Here is a 22,379-nt window from a genome sequence, read left to right as displayed (position 1 = left end):
GCCAGGCCAGCTGCCACCCTCCGCTTAAAGCCAACAGTCCCTTCCACGTCCCAGCAAGAGGACCGTGGCGGAACCTTTGTGTCCAGAAGCAAAGCAGGGTTGTTCTAAAAGGCGTTTCTTAAGGTGAAACTTACAGCCCACACGCAGAACAAACTCCCAAAAGTCGATGACTAAAGAAGCCGCGGGACTTGCTCTTGGACAGTGGGAAGCACTCACCACCAGAGCGACGGAGCCACTGCGACCCAGTGAGCGCACACCCAGGACTCGCCTGCGGGTCCCCAGGAAGGCCGGCCGCCCCCCACCCCCGCCCCGCCACAAGGCCTCTGTCCTGGGAGCTGGGCCTGGAGGGCATTGCCTGTTTCATTTGTCACTTTGTCCCCAGGGTCTAAGGTAGGCTGGGCCCACAGGTTCTCCCGTCGGGTGTAGCGTGGATGGCCTGTGACTGTTTAGCCCTTGGAAAACCCAGCGCTGCCTAATGGAGAAGGGAGCTTCCCTCCCCCACAGGACAGGATGGGAGACCCACTGTGGGACACCTCAGCCCTCACAGGCCTCTCCCCTGGGGACCCCCGGCCGCCCGCCCCGCACCGTGTAAGAACTGGGAGCACTGGGGGTAGCCTTCCTCCGCCTCTTCGCACTTGTCCGCAGCAGTCTCAACGTCGCTGATGGTGGAGGCAAAGATGGCGGCGCCGCTCTCCACCAGCTGTTTGCAGAGGTGGACGCTGTTGCAGGAAGCAGCGCAGTGCAGCGGCGTCCTGGAGGGACAGAGGAGGTGCTCACGCCCGGCCGGGTCCCAGGCGGCCCCCAGGGCTGTGTGCTCAGTGCCCCGCGAGCTGCTGTGCTGCTGGCTGTGTAGTGGCCTCACTTCTACTAACAGTTTTGGGCCACACACACGTTTCTGAAAAGGGCGGGCGGGGAGTGGACTGAACACCGGCCTGGAAGCTGGGTATTCACAGTGCAACAGCACGAATGTCCCTCACACCAATGATGTGTCCCTTACAATGGCTGCGACAGTGACGGCCGTGTTGTATCACAATATACAAAAAACAGCTGTTCAAACGCAGCAGTGCAGACTGCTGCCTGAAGCTCACGATGAGACCCACGGGGCACAGGGCCTGCGGCGCAGCGGCCGGCCTGCAACGCTCCCCTCCACACAGGCTTTCTGGCTGCTTAAAAACGTATGGATCAGCAGAGGCTCAGCCTACAGTCAGCGGTCAGCCACGTGTAGAGCGTGATCATGGCCGAGCCTTTAACAAAACCCCCGTGAGAACGAAGACCAGGAGGATACGCAGGCCTGGGACCAAGTTGCCACCCTCGTCCTCTTCCCTTCTCCCCACCACCCCAGCGCCCCGGGGCCCTCACCAGCCGTCGCTGTCGGCGGCATTCACGTTGACCCCGAAATCCAGCAGGAACTTCACAATCTGGTGGTGCCCGGCACAGACGGCGTTGTGCAGCGGGGTGATGCCCTCATCGTTGGGCTTGCTGGGGTCCTCCACCTAGGACGAAGGGCGCGTGAGCCCCAGCCCTGCCCGGGGCCACCCGGGCTGCGGCCGCCCGCCCACTCACCTCGTAGATGATCCTCTGCACCAGGTCGAACTCCCCCTCCAGGGAGGCGTCAAGGAGAAGCGCCAGCGGGTTGAAGCGGACCCTCAGCCCGTGCCCCGTCCTCTCCGAGTTGGGCTTCTTCAGGTTGGTCCGTTTGCTCTGTCGGGAGGAAGCTTTGGATTTCAGGGTGACCCCATGGAAGCAGGCCCGGGGGGCAGAGGGGAGGGCCGAAAGCCCAAGGCAGAGCTTCACCCGCAGCCCCGAGTGGTGCCGGGCACCCCGGGCCAGCCCGCTCTCGGGCCAGCCCAGCCCGGCTCCGGAGGGCGTCTCTGCCTCAGGGGCCGGGCTGCGCCACAGGCCCCGCCACAGGCACCCGAGAGAGGCAGCAAGTGGGGGGGCGGGTCACAGCCGAGCCCAACTGCTTCCGCCCTGCCAGCCGTGAGGGGCTCCCACCTGCCTCTGCTCCTGCAGCACTGCCCTCCCTCCAGGGCTCTGTCTAGAAGGTTCTCCTTCCCCTTGCTGCCTGCCCTTCTGATCCCCACATGGCTGCTCTTCCTCAGGGCCGCCTCGGGCCCCCAGGCTGGCTCTCTGGTAAGAGGCCACCGCCCCTCGTGCCCCGGATGAGCCCCACTGCTCCCAGCAGCCCCGACGCAGGCACGCCCTCCACAGGCACTGGCTGGGTGACTAGGGAGCCATGGCCCTGGTCCGGGGTGGCACCCACCGTAGGGGCCGCCGGCGGGGGCGCGGCGGGGGGAAGCGATGGGGGGAGCGGCGGCTCAGTGGGCGGGGCCGCGGCCACGTTGTTGTTGTCGTCCTCGGCAGGCTCAGCCGTTTGGTGGGTGTTCAGGGGACAGATGGGCCCCTCCGGTTCGGGGGAAGGGAGCCGGTTGTCATTGGCATCCGAGGTGGGGGCAGGCTCGGCCGGGAGCGGGGCCGTGGGCAGGGTGGGGCCGGCCTCGCCCAGGTTCCCGTTGGCAGCAGTGTTCCCATTGTCCACATCGGCTAAGGAGCCCAGGAAGTCCCGCGAGGGGCTGGGCTGGTAGAAGGGGGTGCCCTCCATGCCCCCAGCCAGGGTGTTGAAGCGCTGATACAGCAGCTTCTGGATGTTGGGCCCGCCGGGGCCCTCTGGCTCCGTGATGGAGCCGCGCTTCTTCAGGGGCCGGGGCGCGTTGGCCAGCTTCCTGCGCAGGGCCTCCAGGTCAGCATCGCTCTGGTAGCGCAACGGCGAGTGCACAATGGGCGTGAGCTTGGTGGGGCTGAGCGGCCGCGGCAGGCTCTCCACGGCGGCCCCGTCTCCGGGGGCGGCAGGGCTGTCCTGCTCTGGCTCCTTCTCAGCACTTTCTGAAGGCGGCAGGGGATGCGAGGCGCTTGTGGCCAGCGACCCATGAAGAAACGGTAGCGGCGACGGGGATGTGGAGCCGGAGGGCAGAACGGGTTTACCGTACACTGGGGAGACACAGAGGACACCCACCTCAGCAGCCTGTGGCGTCTGGGGCCTGCTCACCAGGCACCTTTGACGACACAGAGATGGGCTCCTACAGAGACTGTAATCTGCCACTGAGGTTGCTAAGTCCCCATATTAAATCCCAAAGGAAGCTGCTGCTCACAGAACCCCACCAACTCCTTCTGGAAGGTGGAGTGTCTCTAGTTTATCAGTTTTTACAGAACTGGGTCTTTCTCAAATGAAAAAGAACAAAAGGTTGCAAACCTGCCTTCCTGCCCTAAACAGGTGTTCACTGTTTCCTGGCCAAGAAGAACCCACGTGACCTGGGACCAAGCCAAATGATGTAAAACGCAGGCCACCTCAGAAAGGAAGGCTCATCCGGTGGCCCCGGCAAGCCTTTCCCCCGTGGGCCAGGGCCTGCCACAGGCCAGTGCTGGTGTGTCCACCTGGGAGATCGCTGGGCACAGGGTGGCCTGGCCTGCCTAGGGATTCTCAAACTAGATTCTAGAAACGTTCTGCAGCCACGCCCAAGAACGTCTGAAGAGGCCCCAGCCCAGCCCAGATGCCCAGGATCCTGCCGCACAGGGAGGAATCACCGTCAGCCTCCGTATGTGGGGAACTGGGCTCTGTGCTCACACCTGCCTCCCCAGGAGGCCCGGGGCTGATGTTCCCGCACCCAAACCAGGGCTTTTCTCCCCTGTGGGCTCTGGGAAAGGATCCCAAAGCAGCAAAACCGTCCCCCCTCGCATCACCCCCTAGGGGCCTGGCTCAGCTACTGCTAGGAGGCCAGGGGGATCAGATCCAGGCAGAGCTCCCACTACGCCAGCTCCCCAGATAGGTCCTGTACGAGTTACTACGAAGCAGGAGGAAAAGAGGAAATTCCAAAGTGCCAGCCTTCCGAGACCTGGATTTCCTGAGAAATGTGGGCAGGCGGGTGCTCAGACAGGAAGTCAGAGAGCGGTGGTCCACCTGCAGAACTGCTCTATGCATGTCATCTTTTACCCCCATCTCACACAGATACCCAAGGCCGCACTTTATGTAAGAATCAAGTTTAATCCTAAACAGCACGTGGCCCAAAAGTAAGGATATGGATTGGCATTTTCTCAAGTATGACTTCCTCACCCCGAGAGATGGCGAGTGCAAACCCACCGTACCTGCTTTAACCGACTTATTTAAGGTGCTGTGTGCCGCTGGCTGGTACTTCTTAGGTGGCGTGGCTTGCTGGAGGTACATGGAGTATATGGAACTTGAATTCACTGTCTGTGGTCCTTTCCTGGGGGATTGTGGCCTTGACCCTTTATCAGCCAGAAAGGGCCTAATGGCCACAGTCAGTGGGAGTTCAGGTTTGCCGTCGCCAGCTGGAAAGGCAGGCAGCCCCGCCGGTGGGTACGTGGGACTTGGTGGCACAGAAATCCTCTGCTGAATCTGCTGGGAGGACCCTGGCTGGTGGGGGCCAGCCGCAGGGGGCAGCGGTGCAGGTTTCTGCCGACTGGGCAGGCCTGCGCTGGGCCTGGGCAAGCTGCCCTCCTTCCTCCTCTCCAGGGAGTTTGTCGAGCCTGGGCCCGCGGGCGCAGGGCTTGGGTACGTCCCATAGCTTGGGGGCAGCTGCTTGCCGACACCAGGGATGGGAGGTGGCACTTTACCAATCTCGATGCCCTAAATTTAGGTGTTAAAAAGAAAGACAAAGTCATCCTTTGAAAAGTCAAGCACGTTTCCATCCACAGTCACAAGAGCACAAAGCAGGACTTGTAATCCTTCAAACAGGCTTGTGACCAGGCACGGGGCACGCTGTGGGGGTGAACAGCAGGGTGAACGACCCTGACCAAAGGCCTCACACCTGTACCCCACTCGCGTGCTCAGGGTCCATGAACTCCTTCAGACTTGGGTATGATTTGGACACCAACAGGATTAATTTGCCTCGTGACACCTCCTACCACTTAGATAAAGACGAAGGCTAAGTAAGGATGTAGTCAGTCAGGAGCTTGTTTGTGTTTTGTGACAAAGACAAACGGCCTACCAGCTTCTCCGGGGCTCCCAAGGCTGACAAGGGCGTAGGCTGGCTCGAGACGGCCCCCTGCTTGAGCGGCCCCTCCACGTTCGTGTCCTTCCAGTCCACACTGGCGATCTGCGTCGGTTTCACCAAAGAGCTAGAATTTTGTTTTAATGTTGGCCAGTTTCCATCATTGGCTTGAAAAGAACACAGAATTTAAGTAAAATTTTTCTTGAAATTAGTTGAACCAACATAAGAATAACCCCCTGCCAGAAGCAAAAATCACCTTCTGGAACGTCACGCTCTGACGGAGCTCCATGACCAGGAGGTGCCCCCCACACACACACCGGCTGCTGCGCGGCAGGACGACCAAGGTCGGCCTCTGCCGGCACCGCCTCACCAGTGCCCACGTGCGGTCACGTGTGCAGAGACTCCATGACCAAGCACAGGGCTGCTCCAGCCCGGGAGAGGGGCCAGAGGATTGCAGAAACATTCTTAGCGCCCACTGAAATACAGGTCAAAGCCATTACATCGACACCAATGAATAACATAAGCGTCGGCACTTGGTTTTCAAACACTATTTACAAATACAGACAGCAATATAAAAAAAGACATCTTTTGACTTCATAACAGGTTTGACCTGTACTGCTTCTAGTATTAAAAGAAAGATTTGACTTTAATCTGTTAGAAATTTCCACCCTCTTAAAATAATTCATGATCACAGGAGGACAGTACAAGTTCCCAGTGATTGGAGTAGCAGGCTATTATTCTGTTGCAGTGATTAGAAAGCCAGTCAACCCAGCATTTTCAGGCCAGCCACTGAAAAGGTATGTTTTTTAACATAGCATCTTCCAAACTGAGAAAGGGTGCAGAAGCATTCCCTGGTAACACAGGCCCACTCACAGTGAGCCCACAGGGTTAGATCTCAGCCCGCCTCAGGCCCCTGCTTCTCTCCGCAGAGGTACAGGGCTGGACCGGAGTGGGAACCCTCCCAGCCATCAGCCGTATGGGAGGGAAAGCAGCCAGGGGCACTGTTCTGGGCCCTCCTGTAAGAGAAGCACACCCTCGCCTCTCCTCCCGTCTGCCAGCACGGGCAGGTGGGGCAGCAGCAGAGCAGCAGGGAAATCACCCTCCCTTACAGCAATTGTGCTTGAGCCCAAACCTGCGACTCACAAAACAGGAAGAGCAAACTCTCAAATCCACTCTGCACACAGCCATACAAGGCAGCGTCAGCGCAGTGAGGATGAGAGGGCCTCTGAGTGCCCGAGCAGCGACAGCTCCTAAGCCAATCTATCTCTGGCAGCAGCACGGCCAGCCCATGTGTCCACTGCTCCTCCGGCTCAGTTCCTCCATGGCTGGAAACCACTGCAGGCTCCAGGCCGCTGCTAGGGCCCTAGTGAGGCATTCCCAGGCCTTAGTCCAAACCATCGCTTTGCTCTGTGTGGCCCATCAGCCTCTTCCGGGCCAGAAGTGTGTGTGCTTTCACACCCCCTTGGTTGTATCAGACCGGGGGGTGTGTGGGCCAGAGATGCACAGGTTCACCAAGGATGCACCAAGGTGCAAACTCCGGGCTGAGGGGAAGATGGACAGAGCCTGCTGCTGACTCAGGAGGGAGGATGGGGCTGGCCGTGGGGGCTAGAGTCCCTGACCTCTCTCAGGATCACATAAAATGCGGCCCCCAGCTGCTCCTCAGATCCCACAGCCATGGCAGAGTTCGCAGAGATCAGGCACAAAGGGACTGGACAGGGACTAGGAATTTTCTTTCTTCAGGATGAAGCAGGAGGTACAGAAGGAAGACCATTTATTATTATTATAAAGGGACAAAATCATCTGTAAGTATGATGGGAGATTCCTGTACTGAAGATACAACTAAAACCCTCATAATAAACTCAGAAAATCATCTTAATTTTGTAAAAACAAAACCAAAAAACCCTTGCTGGGCCAGCACCTGTCAAACCCTTCCTGAGGATGATCTGGTGTTTCGACCCAGCCCAAATCTCACACCGGTTGAAGGTGGGGACCAATCAACATATATATGGCTTCTGTCTCAAGCCTGAATGCAAGGAGCAGGCCTCTGTCAGTTTGGAAGAACAGCCACGGCTGATTTGGCACTGTCACCAGAGCTTCCCACCGGACCTGCCGGCCAACATACGGTTCGCAAACGGGCTTGTGGGGCGCTGTGACGAGCCACAGTCAGGCCCGACGTCGAGGTCTGACACTGCCCACGAGCTGGTCACTCTGGGTTTACCACGGCCATCTGTGTGACACGGGAACCAGAAAGACAGCCGACAGCACAGTTAGTCTCCCCTGGGAGATTTTCTCACCCCGGCTCTACATCTGGGCCGAGATACTGCCCCCCAACGTGGGGGTGACACAGGTTTCCTGCGCCCACTCACCCCACAGCACAGAGAAGGAGCGAGGCTACTGCCGAACCTCCGGAGGACACGGTCTCCCGGCCCTGCGAGGGGTCTTCTCCCGGCAGCCTCTGTGAGGCGGCCTAGCACACACCCACAGAGAAGAGGGGAAACTCGAGCCATCCTCAGCTCGGGGCAGGTTTGAGATATTTAAGCAGAGAAGGAGCCGGCTGTGCTAATTATCTGCCATCGGCAATAGCTGAATATATACTCCCACCATCGGGTGGTTCAAACTATAAATAACAGCTTATCAAAGAAAGCTGCAATTAGAGTTTCATGCCGACCACGCACTCCACGTGGCTTCTGAGACACAGCCACGAAGAGATCTGAGCCGGGCACGTGGCCCACGAGGACTGGGGACGCCTCCTCCCACCTGGGTCGGAGCAAGCCCCCGGTCCTCCAGCGGGGGCAGCAGTGGTGTTGCTGCTCAGACCAGGTGCCAGGCAAGAGAACTCAAAGCGACCAAATGAAAGACCAGCACAAATCTACCACCAAACCTGGAAAAACGTCCTCAAAATGTAGCCCTGACCCAGTCAGCACTACTGCTGTCAGGCATGTCACCTGTGCTCTGTGATTCCGTGTGTGATGGGCCAGCATGGCAGCCCTGTCATATACAAAGTCTCACTGCCAAGGAGCCCTGGCATCTCATGCATCAGTTTAAAGCACAGCCGTCTTCCTCGGAGCACACAGTGCAGAGTCTCCGTGGAGACCTGGGCCTGCGCTCGGCTAGGAAGCTGGGGGCGCTGCAGGGGCTCCATGTCCTCGGGACGGCTACGCACCGGCTCGGCGCTGGGGTCCGAGTCCAGTCACACCGCACGATTCAGGGTGGCCAAGAGCCAAAGGGGTGGCTTGTGGACGCTCTGGTGGACAGAGACCATGCTGGGTAGGGAAGGCAGAGCAGCTACAGGCTCTGCTGATGTGGAGGCAGCCCTCTGCCTGGGCCGCAGCGTGAGGACGAGCAGCAGCTCAGGCTACAGTGACGCGTCCCCTGCCGCCAGCGAGCACCCTCACAGGCAAACAAAACCTGTGGCAGGAGAGGCTCAGGTCTTAACTAATTTGTGTTTTGAGAAGCCACACAGTAAGGACACTGAGTCCAAAAAAGAGAACCTGTTCTTGTTTTAGGATCATCATTACTGTGGTGGCACACAGCTCCCCAAATGCTGCCCTAGAGGACAAAGTGCCTTGGAGGACACATCACAGAGGCTGGGTGCAACGTGGGGGTCTTCTCTGAGGCTACTGTCCCCCCCACAGTCCCCCTTCCTGCTCACTCTCCCCTCGAAAGAGGACCCAGGCCACTCACCGGATTTGGATCTTCCGTGGGCAGCACTTGAGGTGATAGTGAGAGACTGGGGCTTTATGGGGTCTCCGGGGGCAGGATAGCTGTCGGTGCTGGGAACCTGGATGTAAGGCCCCACCGCAGCGACCCTGCCAGGCGTGCTCAGGGGTGACTGTGGCGACGACGTGCCATTCACACGGCTCAGCTATAAAATGGGAAGAAATCAGAGTCAAGATTATCCTCAGTTAAGTTCTTTTAACTGTAAGCCTAGTATGACCGACTGCTCAGATTTGAGCCAATCACTCAACAGTTCATACGTAGGAAGCTCCATGACCCTAGAAGATCAGTACCTAGAAAGGGCAAGACTTCAAAAAAGTCCCCTGAGCCCACAGTCCCACATGAGTGATGCTCTGTGATAACACCTACCTGTTTGTGAGTTATAAAACCAGGAGCCGAGTGTGTAACAGAGCAACCCCTCAGGACCCCTCTGTGTACATAACCCTCTCACCTGGGGATGCACTCCCTTCCCTGGGTGGGCACAGAGGCATCGTCAAGCCTGGGCTCTGAGCCTGGCTTCAAATCCTGCCACTTACTCGCTGGGCTGCCTTGGGCAAGTGATGGAACATCTCTGAGCCTCTGTGCCCATGTCCGAAAATTCGGGATAAGTGTTGTTGTAAGGACTGAATGAGCCACGCAGGACAAAGTAATAGGGTCTGGAACCAGGTGAGACTCTGACCAGTTCCCTGAAGGCAGCTCTGCTGTTCTCAGCAAGGACACCAGGCCACGGCCAATGACACTGGTCACGTGACACTGCCCAACAAAAAAAGCCTGCAAAACAGGGATCTGACTAGAGAAACACTGACCCTTAGAGTTCCCCAGACAGGCTCTGAGAGAGCCATACCCATCCTACAACTGTTTGCAAAATTCTGCATGCATGAGCATGTGTCATTTTGGAGAAAGCGTTCATGATTTTGACAATTGTTCAAAGGTGCCTAAAACCTTTGGGTTGGAGACACATCTCTGCAGAAGCACCAACTTCTTCAGGGAGATCCCTTGAAGTATCAGAGGGAATAAGAAGTAATATTTATGTAGCCATCTGTGACGGTTAATTTTACCTATCAACTTGGCTAGGCTGTGATACCCAGATATTTGGTCAAACATGTCTAGATGTTGCTGTAACGGTATTTTTAACATTTAAATCAACAGACTTTGAGTAAAGCAGATTGCCCTCCATAATGTGGGTGGGCTGCATCCAATCAGTTGAAGGGCTTACAGAGAAAGACTGAGGTCCTCAGAGGAAGAGGAAATTCCACCTCTAGACTGCCTTCAGACTCACGCTGCAACATCCACAACTCCCTGGGTTTCAGACAACTCCCTGGGTTTCAGGCTGCCAGCCAGCCCTGCAGATTTGGGGTGTGCCTGCCTCCACAACCGCATGAGGCAGTTCCTTACAGTCAGTCGACTGATCAGTCTTTACACACAGGTACACACAGAACTGATTCTGTTCTCCGGAGACCCCTGACCCACCACTAAGACTAATGTAAGCAAGCATGGAGCACGGGCACACGTCCTCTCCCATGCTCTGTGTGTTGTTAATTGAGAGAACAAGGAAATCATTATCTGAAATCATGGCATCATACAGATCAACCATTGACCTTTAAGCACTCTGGTTAAAAAAAAAAAAGTGTGGATCTGTAAATAAGAGACTTTTCACCTGAGACCACTGATCACGATGCCCACAGAAGTGGCAGTACCTCTGCCTCGCGTGTCCCCCTAACCCATCCCACCAGGCGAAGCTGCTGAAGCCTGCACCTCGCCTCCTGAGGGCTGCCTTCAGAGCAGCAGGAGCTGACAAGAGGACACCCGTCAACGTGAAAGCACTGGTTTTGGAGTGTGGGGAGAGGAACTCTGGGAGCACTGTCCCAGCTACCTGGCTGCCTGCTCCATTTCCACTCCTGAGGGCAAAGTGCCAATCAGCTCTCCACTCAGGCACTGCTCCCCTCAAACACTGAGCACCACTGGTGGAACGAAAGGTCAGGTGCTACATCCAGCCAGAGACACCACACACAGCAGTCCCTTATCCTCCCACGAACTCCCAGCGATGCATACGCTCATGAAGCACTGACAGCAACAGCAAGACTCAGGGGCACCCTGCCTAACAACAGGGCTGGGTAACATGACCACAGGCCCTGGAACATGGAATTTTACACAGAAGTTACAAAAGGAATGAGGTAATAATGACCTGGAAAGATACCCATATTGCAGTTCAAAAAAAAAAAAAAAAAAAAAGACTAGGTACAGAACAGTGTGAATGATATAATTCCTACAATTCCATTTTCAATTAAAAATTGAATACCTTTCTCTCTATATTAAGCAAAAGGCTGGAACCGTTAATAACTATCATCCCTGGAGAATGAGAAGGATGGAAGGGACTTCCACATTTTCCTTTAAATATTTCTGCACTGTTTTAACTTTCTTCCAATGAGTATTTACTACCTTTGAAATTCAAAATACCAAATAAAGATTTTTAAAAAGCAATAACTCCTTATATAGCACTTTTCTCAAGAGTTTACAAAGTCTTTCCACATGGGTTATTTCTCAGAATCCTTATAGCAATTCTCAGTTCACAGCGAGGACACAAGGCTACACAAGGTCAAGGAATTTATGCACGTGGCGCAGCTTAAAATGGTTGCTGCAACTCCAGCGCCAAAGCTTCCCCCCAGTGGAAAGGAGACAGAGCTGCCTGGGGAGAATGAATGGTGAGGAGCTGCGCACCGGGCGGTTTTGATCCATACATACACCAGGAAACAACTGTGTCTTTGGGAACATGAACTTTCTTCTACTGTCACTTTTTATGGTTTATGGCCAATTTATGTTTATCAGCTATGGCAAATGGGGGGAGCAGAATGGCATTACAGTGAAAATGTACACTTTGAGGATGAACCATTTTCAGTAGTTTATCTCACAGAAATATTTTCTTTTTCACGTGCCTGAATTTTTTTCCCATAAAGACGTTCACGCAGTTCACTGATCCGCTTGTCCATCACGGCCACCTCCATGTTGCGCTTATTCAAGAGCTCCTTCTGCTGCTGGAGCTTTGAATTCTGCTCCTGGTTGAGCTGATTACGAATCTGCAAAATAGAAAACACAACATTCATGATTTGTATTAACTAAATAGTCCAGTTCTCATTGTTAGGGGATTAAAAACAGAAGAAAAAGGCAGCATTTAGCTCTCGCGTGTATTTACGTACAGGCACCGCCCCCTGTGTGCTGACTATTTTACAGCACAGCACAGATGAAGCCGGAACATATTTCTTATGGAACAAAAAAAGAGCAAATATCTGCAAATGTGTCTTCTTCAAAGCGTACGGAATGACTAGTACCAGTAATGACTGTGGGACACCATGCCTGTGGTCCTAGGGAACGGGGGTGGGTGGGTTCAGTGACATAAGGAGGGGTATCTGTTCTGCCCCACACAGTCCGTTGAATGTGGCAGCAGGAAACCCAAGGATGGCCAAATCACCAAACAGAATGTTCTTATATCATTTTAATGGGTTATAACAAGCACTTTTAAAAAATGAAATAGAGAATAGAAAACATCAGAGTGCACTGCACATAGAAGGTTAAGTCTTGTCTTGCTAAACTCTTTCAGATGCACACATGTACTAGCACATACATACTGGCATATGTGTATAGACAGGAGGTAACATGTACTTTATAACCTAGATTGCAGTCAAAAAATTGGAAATATATATAAATAAATGTACTACAGTCTTCACACTTTACCAAAAATAAATCCTTAAAAAACCCTGCACTTGCATGAGGGAGGGGATATGAGGATATATGTATACGTATAGCTAATTCACTTTGTTATATAGCAGAAACACAACAATGTAAAGCAATTATACTCCAATAAAGATGTTAAAAAAAAAGAAAAACCCTGCACTTTTAACAACTGCTTAAAAATATAAAAAGTAATAAATTTTTATAACACTTTGTTTCTATGCATTTACATTACAGAACTTAATGGCAACAAGTGAGTTTACTCTCTGTAATTAAAAATCTGCATTTCGTAAAATGATATAATACTTTTTCTAGCAAGTACTAATATAACTGCAAAACTTGTATCTGGCTTGAAAAATCACCTGCTGGGGACTTCCCTGGTGGTCCAGTGGGTACGACTCCGCACTCCCAGTGCAGGGGGCCCAGGTTCAATCCCTGGTCAGGGAACTAGATCCCGCATGCCATAACCAAGAGTCTGCATGCCGCAACTAAAGATCCTGCATGCCACAACTAAGACCTGGCTCAGCCTAAATAAATAAATAAATATTTTTAAAAAATCACCTGCTGAATGACAATTTCTGAGAAATGGGAATCTTGAGGGTTGTTATGATTGTGTCCTCCCAAAATTCATATGTGGAAGCCCTAATCCCCAATGTGATAGTATTTGGAGATGGGGCCCTTGGGAGGTAATTAGGCTTAGATAAGGTTGTGAGGGTGGGGCCTTCATGATGGGGTTAGTGTCCTTATAGGAGGAGGAAGAGAGATCAGAGCATGTGCGGACACAACAAGAAGGCAGCCAGGAAGTGGACCCTCACCATGAACTGATCTTGGACTTCCAGCCTCCAGAACTGTGAGACATAAATGTCTGTTGCTTTAAGGCAGCCCAAGCTGACTAAGACAAGGATTTAACAAATAAGCATCTATCTTGTCAAAACACAGTTTACACAGAGGCCTTAAGTATTATCTAAAGCTTAATTCTTTACCAGTTCATCATATTGCCAATTAAATTCATACTGAAATTTCTGTACCGAAAACATGCTAAGTGAAAGAAGCAAGTCACAAAGAACTACAACTGCATGATTCCATTCATATGAAATTTCTGGAATAGGCAAATCCATAGCGATGGAAAGTAGAGTCATGGTTGCTTAGGGCTAGAGGGATAGGGGGTTGTGGGGTGATGGCTAAAAGGTGTCTTTTGGGGGTGATGAAGATATTCTAAAATCAACTGTGGTGGCGTATACAGAACTCTGTGAAGACACTGAAAACCACTTAATTGTATGCTTTAAATGGGTGAATCGTATGCTATGTGAATTATGTCTCAAAGCTGTTTAAAAAATTATTTTGTACTGAATACATTTTGTGCCTACTATTAAATTAGAATCCATTAATTTGTTTCCAGTTCCTGAGGTTTCCACACTGAAAGAAAACTCAAAAGATAAGGAAGTTTTAATAGAATCATTCCTCGGACCCAGGTGAGTTACCTGTAGCTCTTGGTACAGTCTTTTCAGCTCCACTGCTGCTGGTCCTGTCAGCTTGCCATTGTAAGACTGGAACCCATTCAGTTTTCCCTTCTTTAAATCTTCCAATTGCTGACTGAGCTGATCAACTCTTAAAATTGCAGTCTGTACTTCTTGCTTCTTTTCCTGGAACATGGCACTGAACCTTTCTATTTCGGCAGCTATAATTTCCCACCAATTAGGGGAAAAAAAAAACATAATTTAGTTGATATTCTTTTTTTTCATAGTATTTTGCTATTTTTATTTTGTGATTTCTTCATTTCTATCCATTTAACTCAACTTTAGCATCATCTAGTGCCAGACCTTGGAGAGAAAGTTGTAATATCCATAATCCAAAACACACTTCAACAAGCCTTTGGAACACATAATGTGACCGCTCATATGACAAACAATTAATTTGCACTAATTATTGAATATTTTTAAATCAGGGCAATCTGTCCAAAAGCTATCTTGGTCAAGCCACTTAGGAATCTCAAGGCACCAAAGAGACCAAGGCTCTGTGAGGGCAGGACCATCCAAATCTATCTTGCTTATTCTGTAACATAAAGTAGGTACTGACAGAACTGACTGATGAAGTAACAATCCACGCACACAAATAAAAAGTGAGCATTTGTATGCTTTATCTTAATACACAGATAAAATTTATGCTGTTCAATTAAAACAGACCCTCATGATGAGTTGAGTCTTAAGAGTACCCTAGCCCCAGTCCAAAGGGTGGCTACAACCAAGGTAACAAAAGGATCTCTCTACTACATTGCTAAAGCTGCAGAAGATTTTCTAAAATCTCTTAATCTAACCAATCCATCCAGTTAGATGCAGATGACAGAGTAAAGCTTTAGTGCTTTTCTACAGCAAGATCTGACATCAGCTTGTGACTGAGAGCATCTGGAAGCTGGCCTCTGTCTCACGTCATCTACGCCTGCTGAGTGTCAGGGTGCCAGTGGGCCGCGGCACGTACACAGATTGCCATTCATGATTTTGCTGTAGTCTACTTGTCCTCTCATGGCACGGATCTTCTTCAGTTTATTTTCCTGGGCTTCAACTCTTTCTTTCAATTTCTGAAGCTTTTCATTTTCAGAAATAGACTGCTGCTGACGGCGCTCCTGTTGCTTTAGAAAATGTAAACGCTGTTCCTATTGAGAGAGGAAAATAGCTAACTTTGAAAACTGAAACATACAGTAACTTTTGTACACTAAAAAAATTTAAGTGGATCCCTCAGTATCTCCTATCTTAATGAATGTTACAGAAATGCCAGCCACGCTTTCACCTCCATCCTGTGTGTGAAGCCCCAGCAGCCTAAGCTTCCTGCCGCCAGTACCAGGTTTCCTGCTGCTACAAAGCGGCTTTCAAGGGTCCCTTATATTAACCTCCTAAAGGAAATGAGCACTGAGTAGCAGAGAATTTTATACTGAAAAGAGATAAGGTGAGCAGTAAGGAGATGAACCTCTAATCTGCTAAGTGACAGGAACTTTTGAGGAAGGGTTTGTTTTCTTTAGGATTAGTTCCTTCAAAAGTAATCAAACATTTTATAGTCAGACAAGAACAGGACAGTCCTACAGTAAAAATATATGCGATACTCTTCAATAGTTTTTTTCCCTACTCATGTGAAAGCACACCTTAAGGGTAACAGTCAATATTATTCATGGTCCCATCTGTATGCATAAAACATACTTAAGAAGAGGCTTAAGTGTGACTGTGTAGGCGTTACACACTGCACACTAAGGGAAGGGAATATGTGCTTCAATATGGAAAGATCAGCATTAACTTGTGAATTACACTGCTGAAAATATCTAAGGTTTTTTTAAAATAGCAATACTCTTGGATCAATATTTGGAAAGAAAATAAAAAGTAGAATTAGAAAATTTTATAATGACATAATACCACGTACATTTCATCTTAGAAATGGAATGAAAATACTTTCCAATTACTTTTAATTGTTCTTTATTCTTGTAAATCCAATAAACTTTGTAAGACAACTTTTAAAAACAAGTCCAACTTAAACTATTATTTACATAAAAGTGTACAGAATCACATGGTCATTCAATAAATGATAAAAAATTGAACTGGACATTTGGTTCTTAAGAAAATCTCTCTACAGAGCAAGCATGAAAAACCTAGGTAGTGGCGTTAACATGTTCTCTCTACAGCAGTTTCAGAACATTTACGATCATTAGAACATGAAATCATTTTCAGCAGGCATGGGTGATAGGTCTGATGTTTTAGTCCAAGACTAAACCATTATTTAGAAAAGTTTTGAAAGCAAGCAGGATCCTGTGGGGCCGTCCCAGGTACAAAAGCCTTTTCTGCGCCCCCATTTCTGGTTTGTAGGGAAAAGGCTTCAGACTCCTATGCCTTCCCTGAGCCCAAAAAGGCAGATTCAGTTACTAACCAGGGAAGTAAGAGAATGCAGGAACAAAGGAGGAACAGTCAGGAAACAACAGGGTCCTGGCTCCTCCTCCAGGGACACACAGAACGATATACCCTTGAGCTCTTCTGCAGGAACTAAGGCCCCCACCCAGGTGGAGGATGCTAACTCCACGCTGAGCACAGACTCCGGAACACCAGCCTGTTCCCTCACCACCAACGAATCAGAAGAAAGCCACACACCCTGCAGCCCTCCCCTAAATTTTGCCTATAAAAATGCTTCCCTGAGAACCACCAAGGAATTCAAATTTTTTGAGCATGAGCCACCCGTTTTCCTCACTTGGCCCTGCAATAAACCTTTCTCTTTTCCAAACTCCAACATTTCTGTTTTGGTCTGTTTGGGCTCACTGCGGGTCGGCAACAGTTTCAAATGCTACGACAGAGTTTCAACAACAAATCCAGTACTCAGTGTAAATAATGAGTGCTGATGATGCCGTGCACCAAAATAAACCAAACAAATTCCTTGTAGGGTGGGATAAAGGGAAGCCACTGTCTTGGGGGCCCACGGCCAGTGTCTTATCACAGGTCATTGGCTTCCTCTAGAACACTAATGCCAACTACATCAGCCGAGAACACATCCAGAGGGAAAAGGAGGGGACAATGGAAAGCATCCTTTCTTTCCAAATTTTATCTACAATTGGGTAAGGCCAACTGTTTCCTGTCCCGGGGGGTTGTGTGTGCAAGTCAAGGGTCAGATGCTCTTGTTCTGATACTTTCCCAACTTCAAGAAGCTACAGTATGCATTTATGATTACAGAAGAGATAATTAAGATATTGTGTTTAACACTGTGGCGGCATGGTCCTACTTGCAGGGGTTAGCCAGGTAATCTAAAGTAATGCCGAAGGACACACTTGTTGAACATTTCCCCACCGCTGCTTTAATAACTTACCTTGGCAACCAACATTTGCTGCTGGTTTTCAATTTGCTGTTGTTGCCTAGCTGCCATATCTTGGAGTTCTGAGAGGGTAAGTTCGACACGTGGATTTCCAATCTGCAGGGAACAAAACAAACTCAGACTGGAATGTATGTTTATCTGCATAATCATTTTCTCTAGTGTCAAAATGCACACACATCAAGATTTTTAAATAGGTCCCCTAGAAGCTAAGAGAAGATAAATAAGTTTACTTTCTCATAAGAACTTTTCCTCCTAATTGTTGACTGCTTCTATTAAATTTATTTGAGTAAACTGGGATGTCAAATGTTTAAGGATAAACAACGTAAAAAATAAATGTGTAGGGCTTCCCTGGTGGCACAGTGGTTGGGAGTCCGCCTGCCGATGCAGGGGACGCGGGTTCGTGCCCCGGTCCGGGAAGATCCCACATGCCGCGGAGCGGCTGGGCCCGTGAGCCATGGCTGCTGAGCCTGCGCGTCCGGAGCCTGTGCTCCGCAACGGGAGAGGCCACAGCAGTGAGAGGCCCGTGTACCGCAAATAAATAAATAAATTGGATACAGGGAACTACATTCAACATCTTTTTTTTGGCCGTGCCGTGCAGCTTGTGGGATCTTGGTTCCCCGACCAGGGATTGAACCTGGGCCCTCGGCAGTGAAAGAACCGAGTCTTAACCAATGGACCGCCAGGGAAGTCTCAATATCTTATAATAACCTGTGATGGAAAAGAATATGAAAAAGAATATATATGTGTGTGTATAACTGAATTACTTTGCTGAACACCTGAAACTAACACAGCATTGTAAATCAACTTACTGTAATAATAAATAAATAAATAAATTGGATAGAATTGCTTTAAAAAGAATAAAAGAGGACCTCCAAGCCTGGGTGGTAGTTACCTGAGCGTCTGCTAAGTAATTCTTTAAACCATACATGTTTTACACATTCTTCTGTACATTTATTTCTCAATTTAAAAAGTAAGAAATAAAGAAGAATTAGACCTAACAGCCAGTATCCCATCTTGTGATTTAATCATCACAAGATATTGGTTTAAAATTATAACTAGTTTTTTAAAGTATAACTGGATTCTCAAGAACAATGCCACTTCAAAGATGACAAACATCTCTAAAACAAAACTGACAAAATAATTAGGATAAATCTGTTTATACTCATAAGATATTCTAGAACATTAAATCATTCCTCTTTTTTCCTACCTCTTTCCAAGGTTATAAACTTTCAGGTTTGGAGAGTATTTTTACTTGCTTATTTAGCAAACAAAAAAGTAGGTGATAATGATATCAAGGTACACTATAAGCATGTAGGTTTATTTTTATCACATAAAATATTCTGTAAAATTGAACCTAACATCTCATTGTGCTCTGGGACTGGTGTATTTCATACTCCAAAAATTACTAAGTCTTACAAATTAATAAGAGTCAATCAGATATCTAAAGCATATACTGGCTCCCACCCCCTGCAATACTACTACAATATGCTATTTTATCCTATATGTGAATCACTCATATGATTAAAATTCACTGATACCAATTCAGTGTGGTTTAACCACATTTATACCCAAGGCAAGTGGCTAGGCGCAGTTGGGGCTAGAAAGATCAACAGGAGAACAGGGCTATCAAAGAGCATGAACACCAATAAGAGAAACCAACTACACCCCGCATGAGTGCTACAAGCTGAGCATTATGGTAACTGCTCCATCTCTCAGAATGTGGTCCACAAAACACGCTGAGCTACTCTCCTGATAGCAACAATTAAAAGGCAAGATAAAACATAAAAACCGGGCTTCCCTGGTGGCGCAGTGGTTGACAGTCTGCCTGCCGATGCAGGGGACACGGGTTCATGCCCCGGTCCGGGAAGATCCCACATGCCACAGAGCGGCTGGGCCCGTAAGCCATGGCCACTGAGCCTGCGCGTCTGGAGCCTGTGCTCCGCAACGGGAGAGGCCACAACAGTGAGAGGCCCGCATACCACACAAAAAAATAAAAAAACATAAAAACCTATTTTTAAAAGCATCACTGAGCTGACACAGCAAGAAGGAAGCTACAGGGGCCAAAATAAAGAGACAGCAGAAGCTCTGGGCATTGAGGAAATATCAAAGCCACCTTATGCCAACCTGGAGACTTGCCCTCTGGAGCTGCTGAAGCCTGGCACTAAGAGAGAAATATGGTTTTCCGGTAGTGATGACCTCCCCAAGAGAACACGCCTCTCGGAATGGATCTCCTTCATCCCTTTCCAGGAGAGAAGAGGAACACAAGAAGAAGCGCCTGGTGCAGAGCCCCAGTTCCTAATTCATGGATGTGAAATGCCCAGGATGCTATAAAATCACCGTCTCTAGCCATGCACAGACAGTAGTTTTGTGTGGCGGCTGCTCTACTGTCCTCTGCCAGCCTACAAGAGGAAGAGCAAGGCTTACAGAAGGATGCTCCTCCAGACAGAAGCAGCACTAAAAGCACCCTGAATCAAGAAGAACAGGAAACCATCCCAATAAACACATTTCAGATTTAAAAAAAAAAAAGAGAGAGAAAGACGAGACCAACCCAGGGTGGAGAGTCCAATAGGAGATGCCCATATACATCCAGGACCCCGATTCAGTGTGACAGTGAATGAGAAACAGCCTCAAACCCACAGATGGGAGCAGGAGAAATCTGCCCTCTCTCCATCGCAGTCTGAGTGGAGGGGGACGACCCCGCTAAGAATCTATGAAGACTTGACAGCCCTCATGCAAGCTTCAAGACCCACAAAGGGGACCACAGAGTGAGTCTATCTGCATGCCCAGTTACTGACCAAAGCAAATGCAAACCACCTGGGAAAATCCCACCTTCATCCAGACCTTAAAAATACTCACAGGTCAGGCTTCCCTGGTGGCGCAGCGATTGAGAGTCTGCCTGCCGATGCAGGGGACACGGGTTCGTGCCCCGGTCTGGGAAGATCCCACATGCCGCGGAGCGGCTGGGCCCATGAGCCATGGCCGCTGAGCCTGCGCGTCCGGAGCCTGTGCTCCACAACGGGAGAGGCCACAACAGTGAGAGGCCCGCGTACCGCAAAAACAAACAAACAAAAACCTCACAGGTCAAGTTCCAAGGAAAATGAGAAGCTCATTGTCAAAAATCAAAGCACACAAAGATCATAAAACCATGACTTAAAGCCAGTAGAAGCGACATATGCAGAAACTGAAATTATTAGTTGCAGAATATGAAATGACTATGTTTAGTGTGTTTAAAGAAGTAAGAGAAGCTTAAAATATGACCAAAGAGTAACCAAGAAGAGGTGGAAAAGAACCAATTAAAACCTCTAAACTGAAAAATTTTTAATGACTGTTTAAATCCACTTTACTGTAGTTGACATATAATAAACTGTACATATCTGAAGTGCACAATTTGACACGTTCTGACAAACATGCACACCATGAAACTATCACCACAATGAAGAAAATGGACAAACCCATCACCCTTAAAACCTCCTTGTGCTCCTTTGTAATCCCTCCCTCCCACCTCCCTCCAACCCCTTCCAAGGTCCCAGGTCCACAGGCAACTGCTGATCTACTTTCTCTTACTAGAAATTAGTTTACGTTTTCTCGAATTTTATATAAATGGAACTATACAGTGTGTACTCTTTTGTCTGGCTTCTTTCTTACAGCGTAATGATTTGAGATCCATCCATGGTGTAGCATGCAGCAGTGGTTCATTCTTTTCTTTTTTAAAAAATTTATTTATTTATTTATTTTTGGCTGTGTTGTTGGGTCTTTGTTGCTGTGCGCAGGCTTTCTCTAGTTGCAGTGAGTGAGGGCTACTCTTTTGTTACAGTGCGCGGGCTTCTCATTGCGGTAGCTTCTCTTGTTGCGGAGCACGGGCTCTAGGCACACGGGCTTCAGTAGTCGTGGCACATGGGCTCAGTAGTTGTGGCTCACAGGTTCTAGAGCACAGGTTCAGTAGTTGTGGTGCATGGGCTCAGTTGTTGTGGCTTGCAGGCTCTAGAGCGCAGGCTCAGTAGTTGTGGCACACGGGCTTAGCTGCTCCACGGCATGTGGGATCTTCCCAGACCAGGGCTTGAACCCATGTCCGCTGCATTGGCAGGCGGATTCTTAACCACTGCGCCACCAGGGAAGGCCGGTTCATTCTTTTTTATTGCTCAGGAATATTTCATTGTATGGATATAACAGTTTTTTTGTCCATTCACCTGTTAACAGACATTAGGGTTTTTCTAGATTTTTGGCTACCACAAATCAAACTGCTATAACATTCATGTACAAGTTTATATGGACATCTGCTTTCCTTTCTCGTGTAAATACTTAGAACTGCTGTATCGTATAACAGATTTATGTTCAAGTTTTAAAGAAACTGTCCAACTGTGTTCCAGACCACACCACTTAGATTCTCAGCAGCCGTGTGTGTCTCGCAGGCTCTCCACACCTCTGCCAGCACTTGCTATCACCAGTCTTTTTAGTTTTAGACATTCTGATGGATGCGTGGTAGTATCTCACTGTGGTTTTAATTTGTATTTTCCTAAAAACTAATGATGTGGAACATGTTTACACGTGCTTACTTGACATTCACGTACCTTCTTTAGTGAAGCATCTATTCAAATATTCTGCCTGCTTCTTCTAAAACTGTTTTATTTTCTTAATGAGATTTGAGATTTCTTTTTATATTTTGAATATAGTTCCTTATTAGGTATAGTATTTGCAAGTATTTTCTCCCACACTGTGCCTTGTCTTTTCATAACAAGTAACACTAAAAGCATATTATATGTACTAACATCCAAATAAACATAGTGAAAGACAGAATTCATTAACTGAAAAATGTATCTTAAGACATTATCCAGAACACAGTACAAAGAGACAAAGAAAGTGAAAATATAAAAGAGTAATTAAGGATAAAATGAAAGATATAACATGTCTAATCAAAGTTCCAGAGAAGAAAAAAGAAAGAATGTGGAAGAAGATATACCTGTAGAGATAACAGTAGAGAACTTTCCAGCTATGTTGATAGATGCCAATCCTCAGAATCAGTAAGTTCAACAAATCCCAACAGGAGAAATTAACAGAAATGTACACTTAGTTCTTCTGCTCAAAACACAGAATTAT

The 22,379-nt window shown here is 48.9% G+C and overlaps 2 protein-coding genes across 2 annotated transcripts in view; one reads left to right on the top strand and one right to left on the bottom strand.

The window, feature by feature from the left end:
• The window catches only part of PPP1R13B (protein phosphatase 1 regulatory subunit 13B), a 74,443-nt gene that overhangs the window by 1,216 nt on the left and 50,848 nt on the right, over window positions 1–22,379 (bottom strand). Inside the window, exons 5-15 of the mRNA XM_082647213.1 lie at window positions 17,280–17,381; window positions 14,925–15,099; window positions 13,931–14,127; window positions 11,657–11,797; window positions 8,691–8,871; window positions 5,004–5,173; window positions 4,141–4,642; window positions 2,264–2,988; window positions 1,564–1,701; window positions 1,360–1,493; window positions 586–752 (exon numbers count right to left, since the gene is read on the bottom strand). Coding sequence (XP_082503339.1) covers window positions 586–752; window positions 1,360–1,493; window positions 1,564–1,701; window positions 2,264–2,988; window positions 4,141–4,642; window positions 5,004–5,173; window positions 8,691–8,871; window positions 11,657–11,797; window positions 13,931–14,127; window positions 14,925–15,099; window positions 17,280–17,381 — 2,632 coding nt within the window. The remainder of the gene's footprint in view (window positions 1–585; window positions 753–1,359; window positions 1,494–1,563; window positions 1,702–2,263; window positions 2,989–4,140; window positions 4,643–5,003; window positions 5,174–8,690; window positions 8,872–11,656; window positions 11,798–13,930; window positions 14,128–14,924; window positions 15,100–17,279; window positions 17,382–22,379) is intronic.
• LOC309817945 (small ribosomal subunit protein eS27-like) lies at window positions 19,588–19,844 on the top strand (the record flags this gene model as incomplete). Its single annotated transcript, XM_082647212.1, has 1 exon — window positions 19,588–19,844. One exon carries the CDS (start codon window positions 19,588–19,590, stop codon window positions 19,741–19,743), a length of 156 nt encoding a protein of 51 aa, XP_082503338.1. The 3' UTR covers window positions 19,744–19,844.

This window comes from Grampus griseus (genome assembly GCF_964374135.1).
Source record: "Grampus griseus genome assembly, chromosome: 2".
NCBI classification, from domain to species: domain Eukaryota; kingdom Metazoa; phylum Chordata; class Mammalia; order Artiodactyla; family Delphinidae; genus Grampus; species Grampus griseus.
Note: the sequence above shows the minus strand (reverse complement) of the source record. Positions and strands in the feature narration are given on the sequence as shown.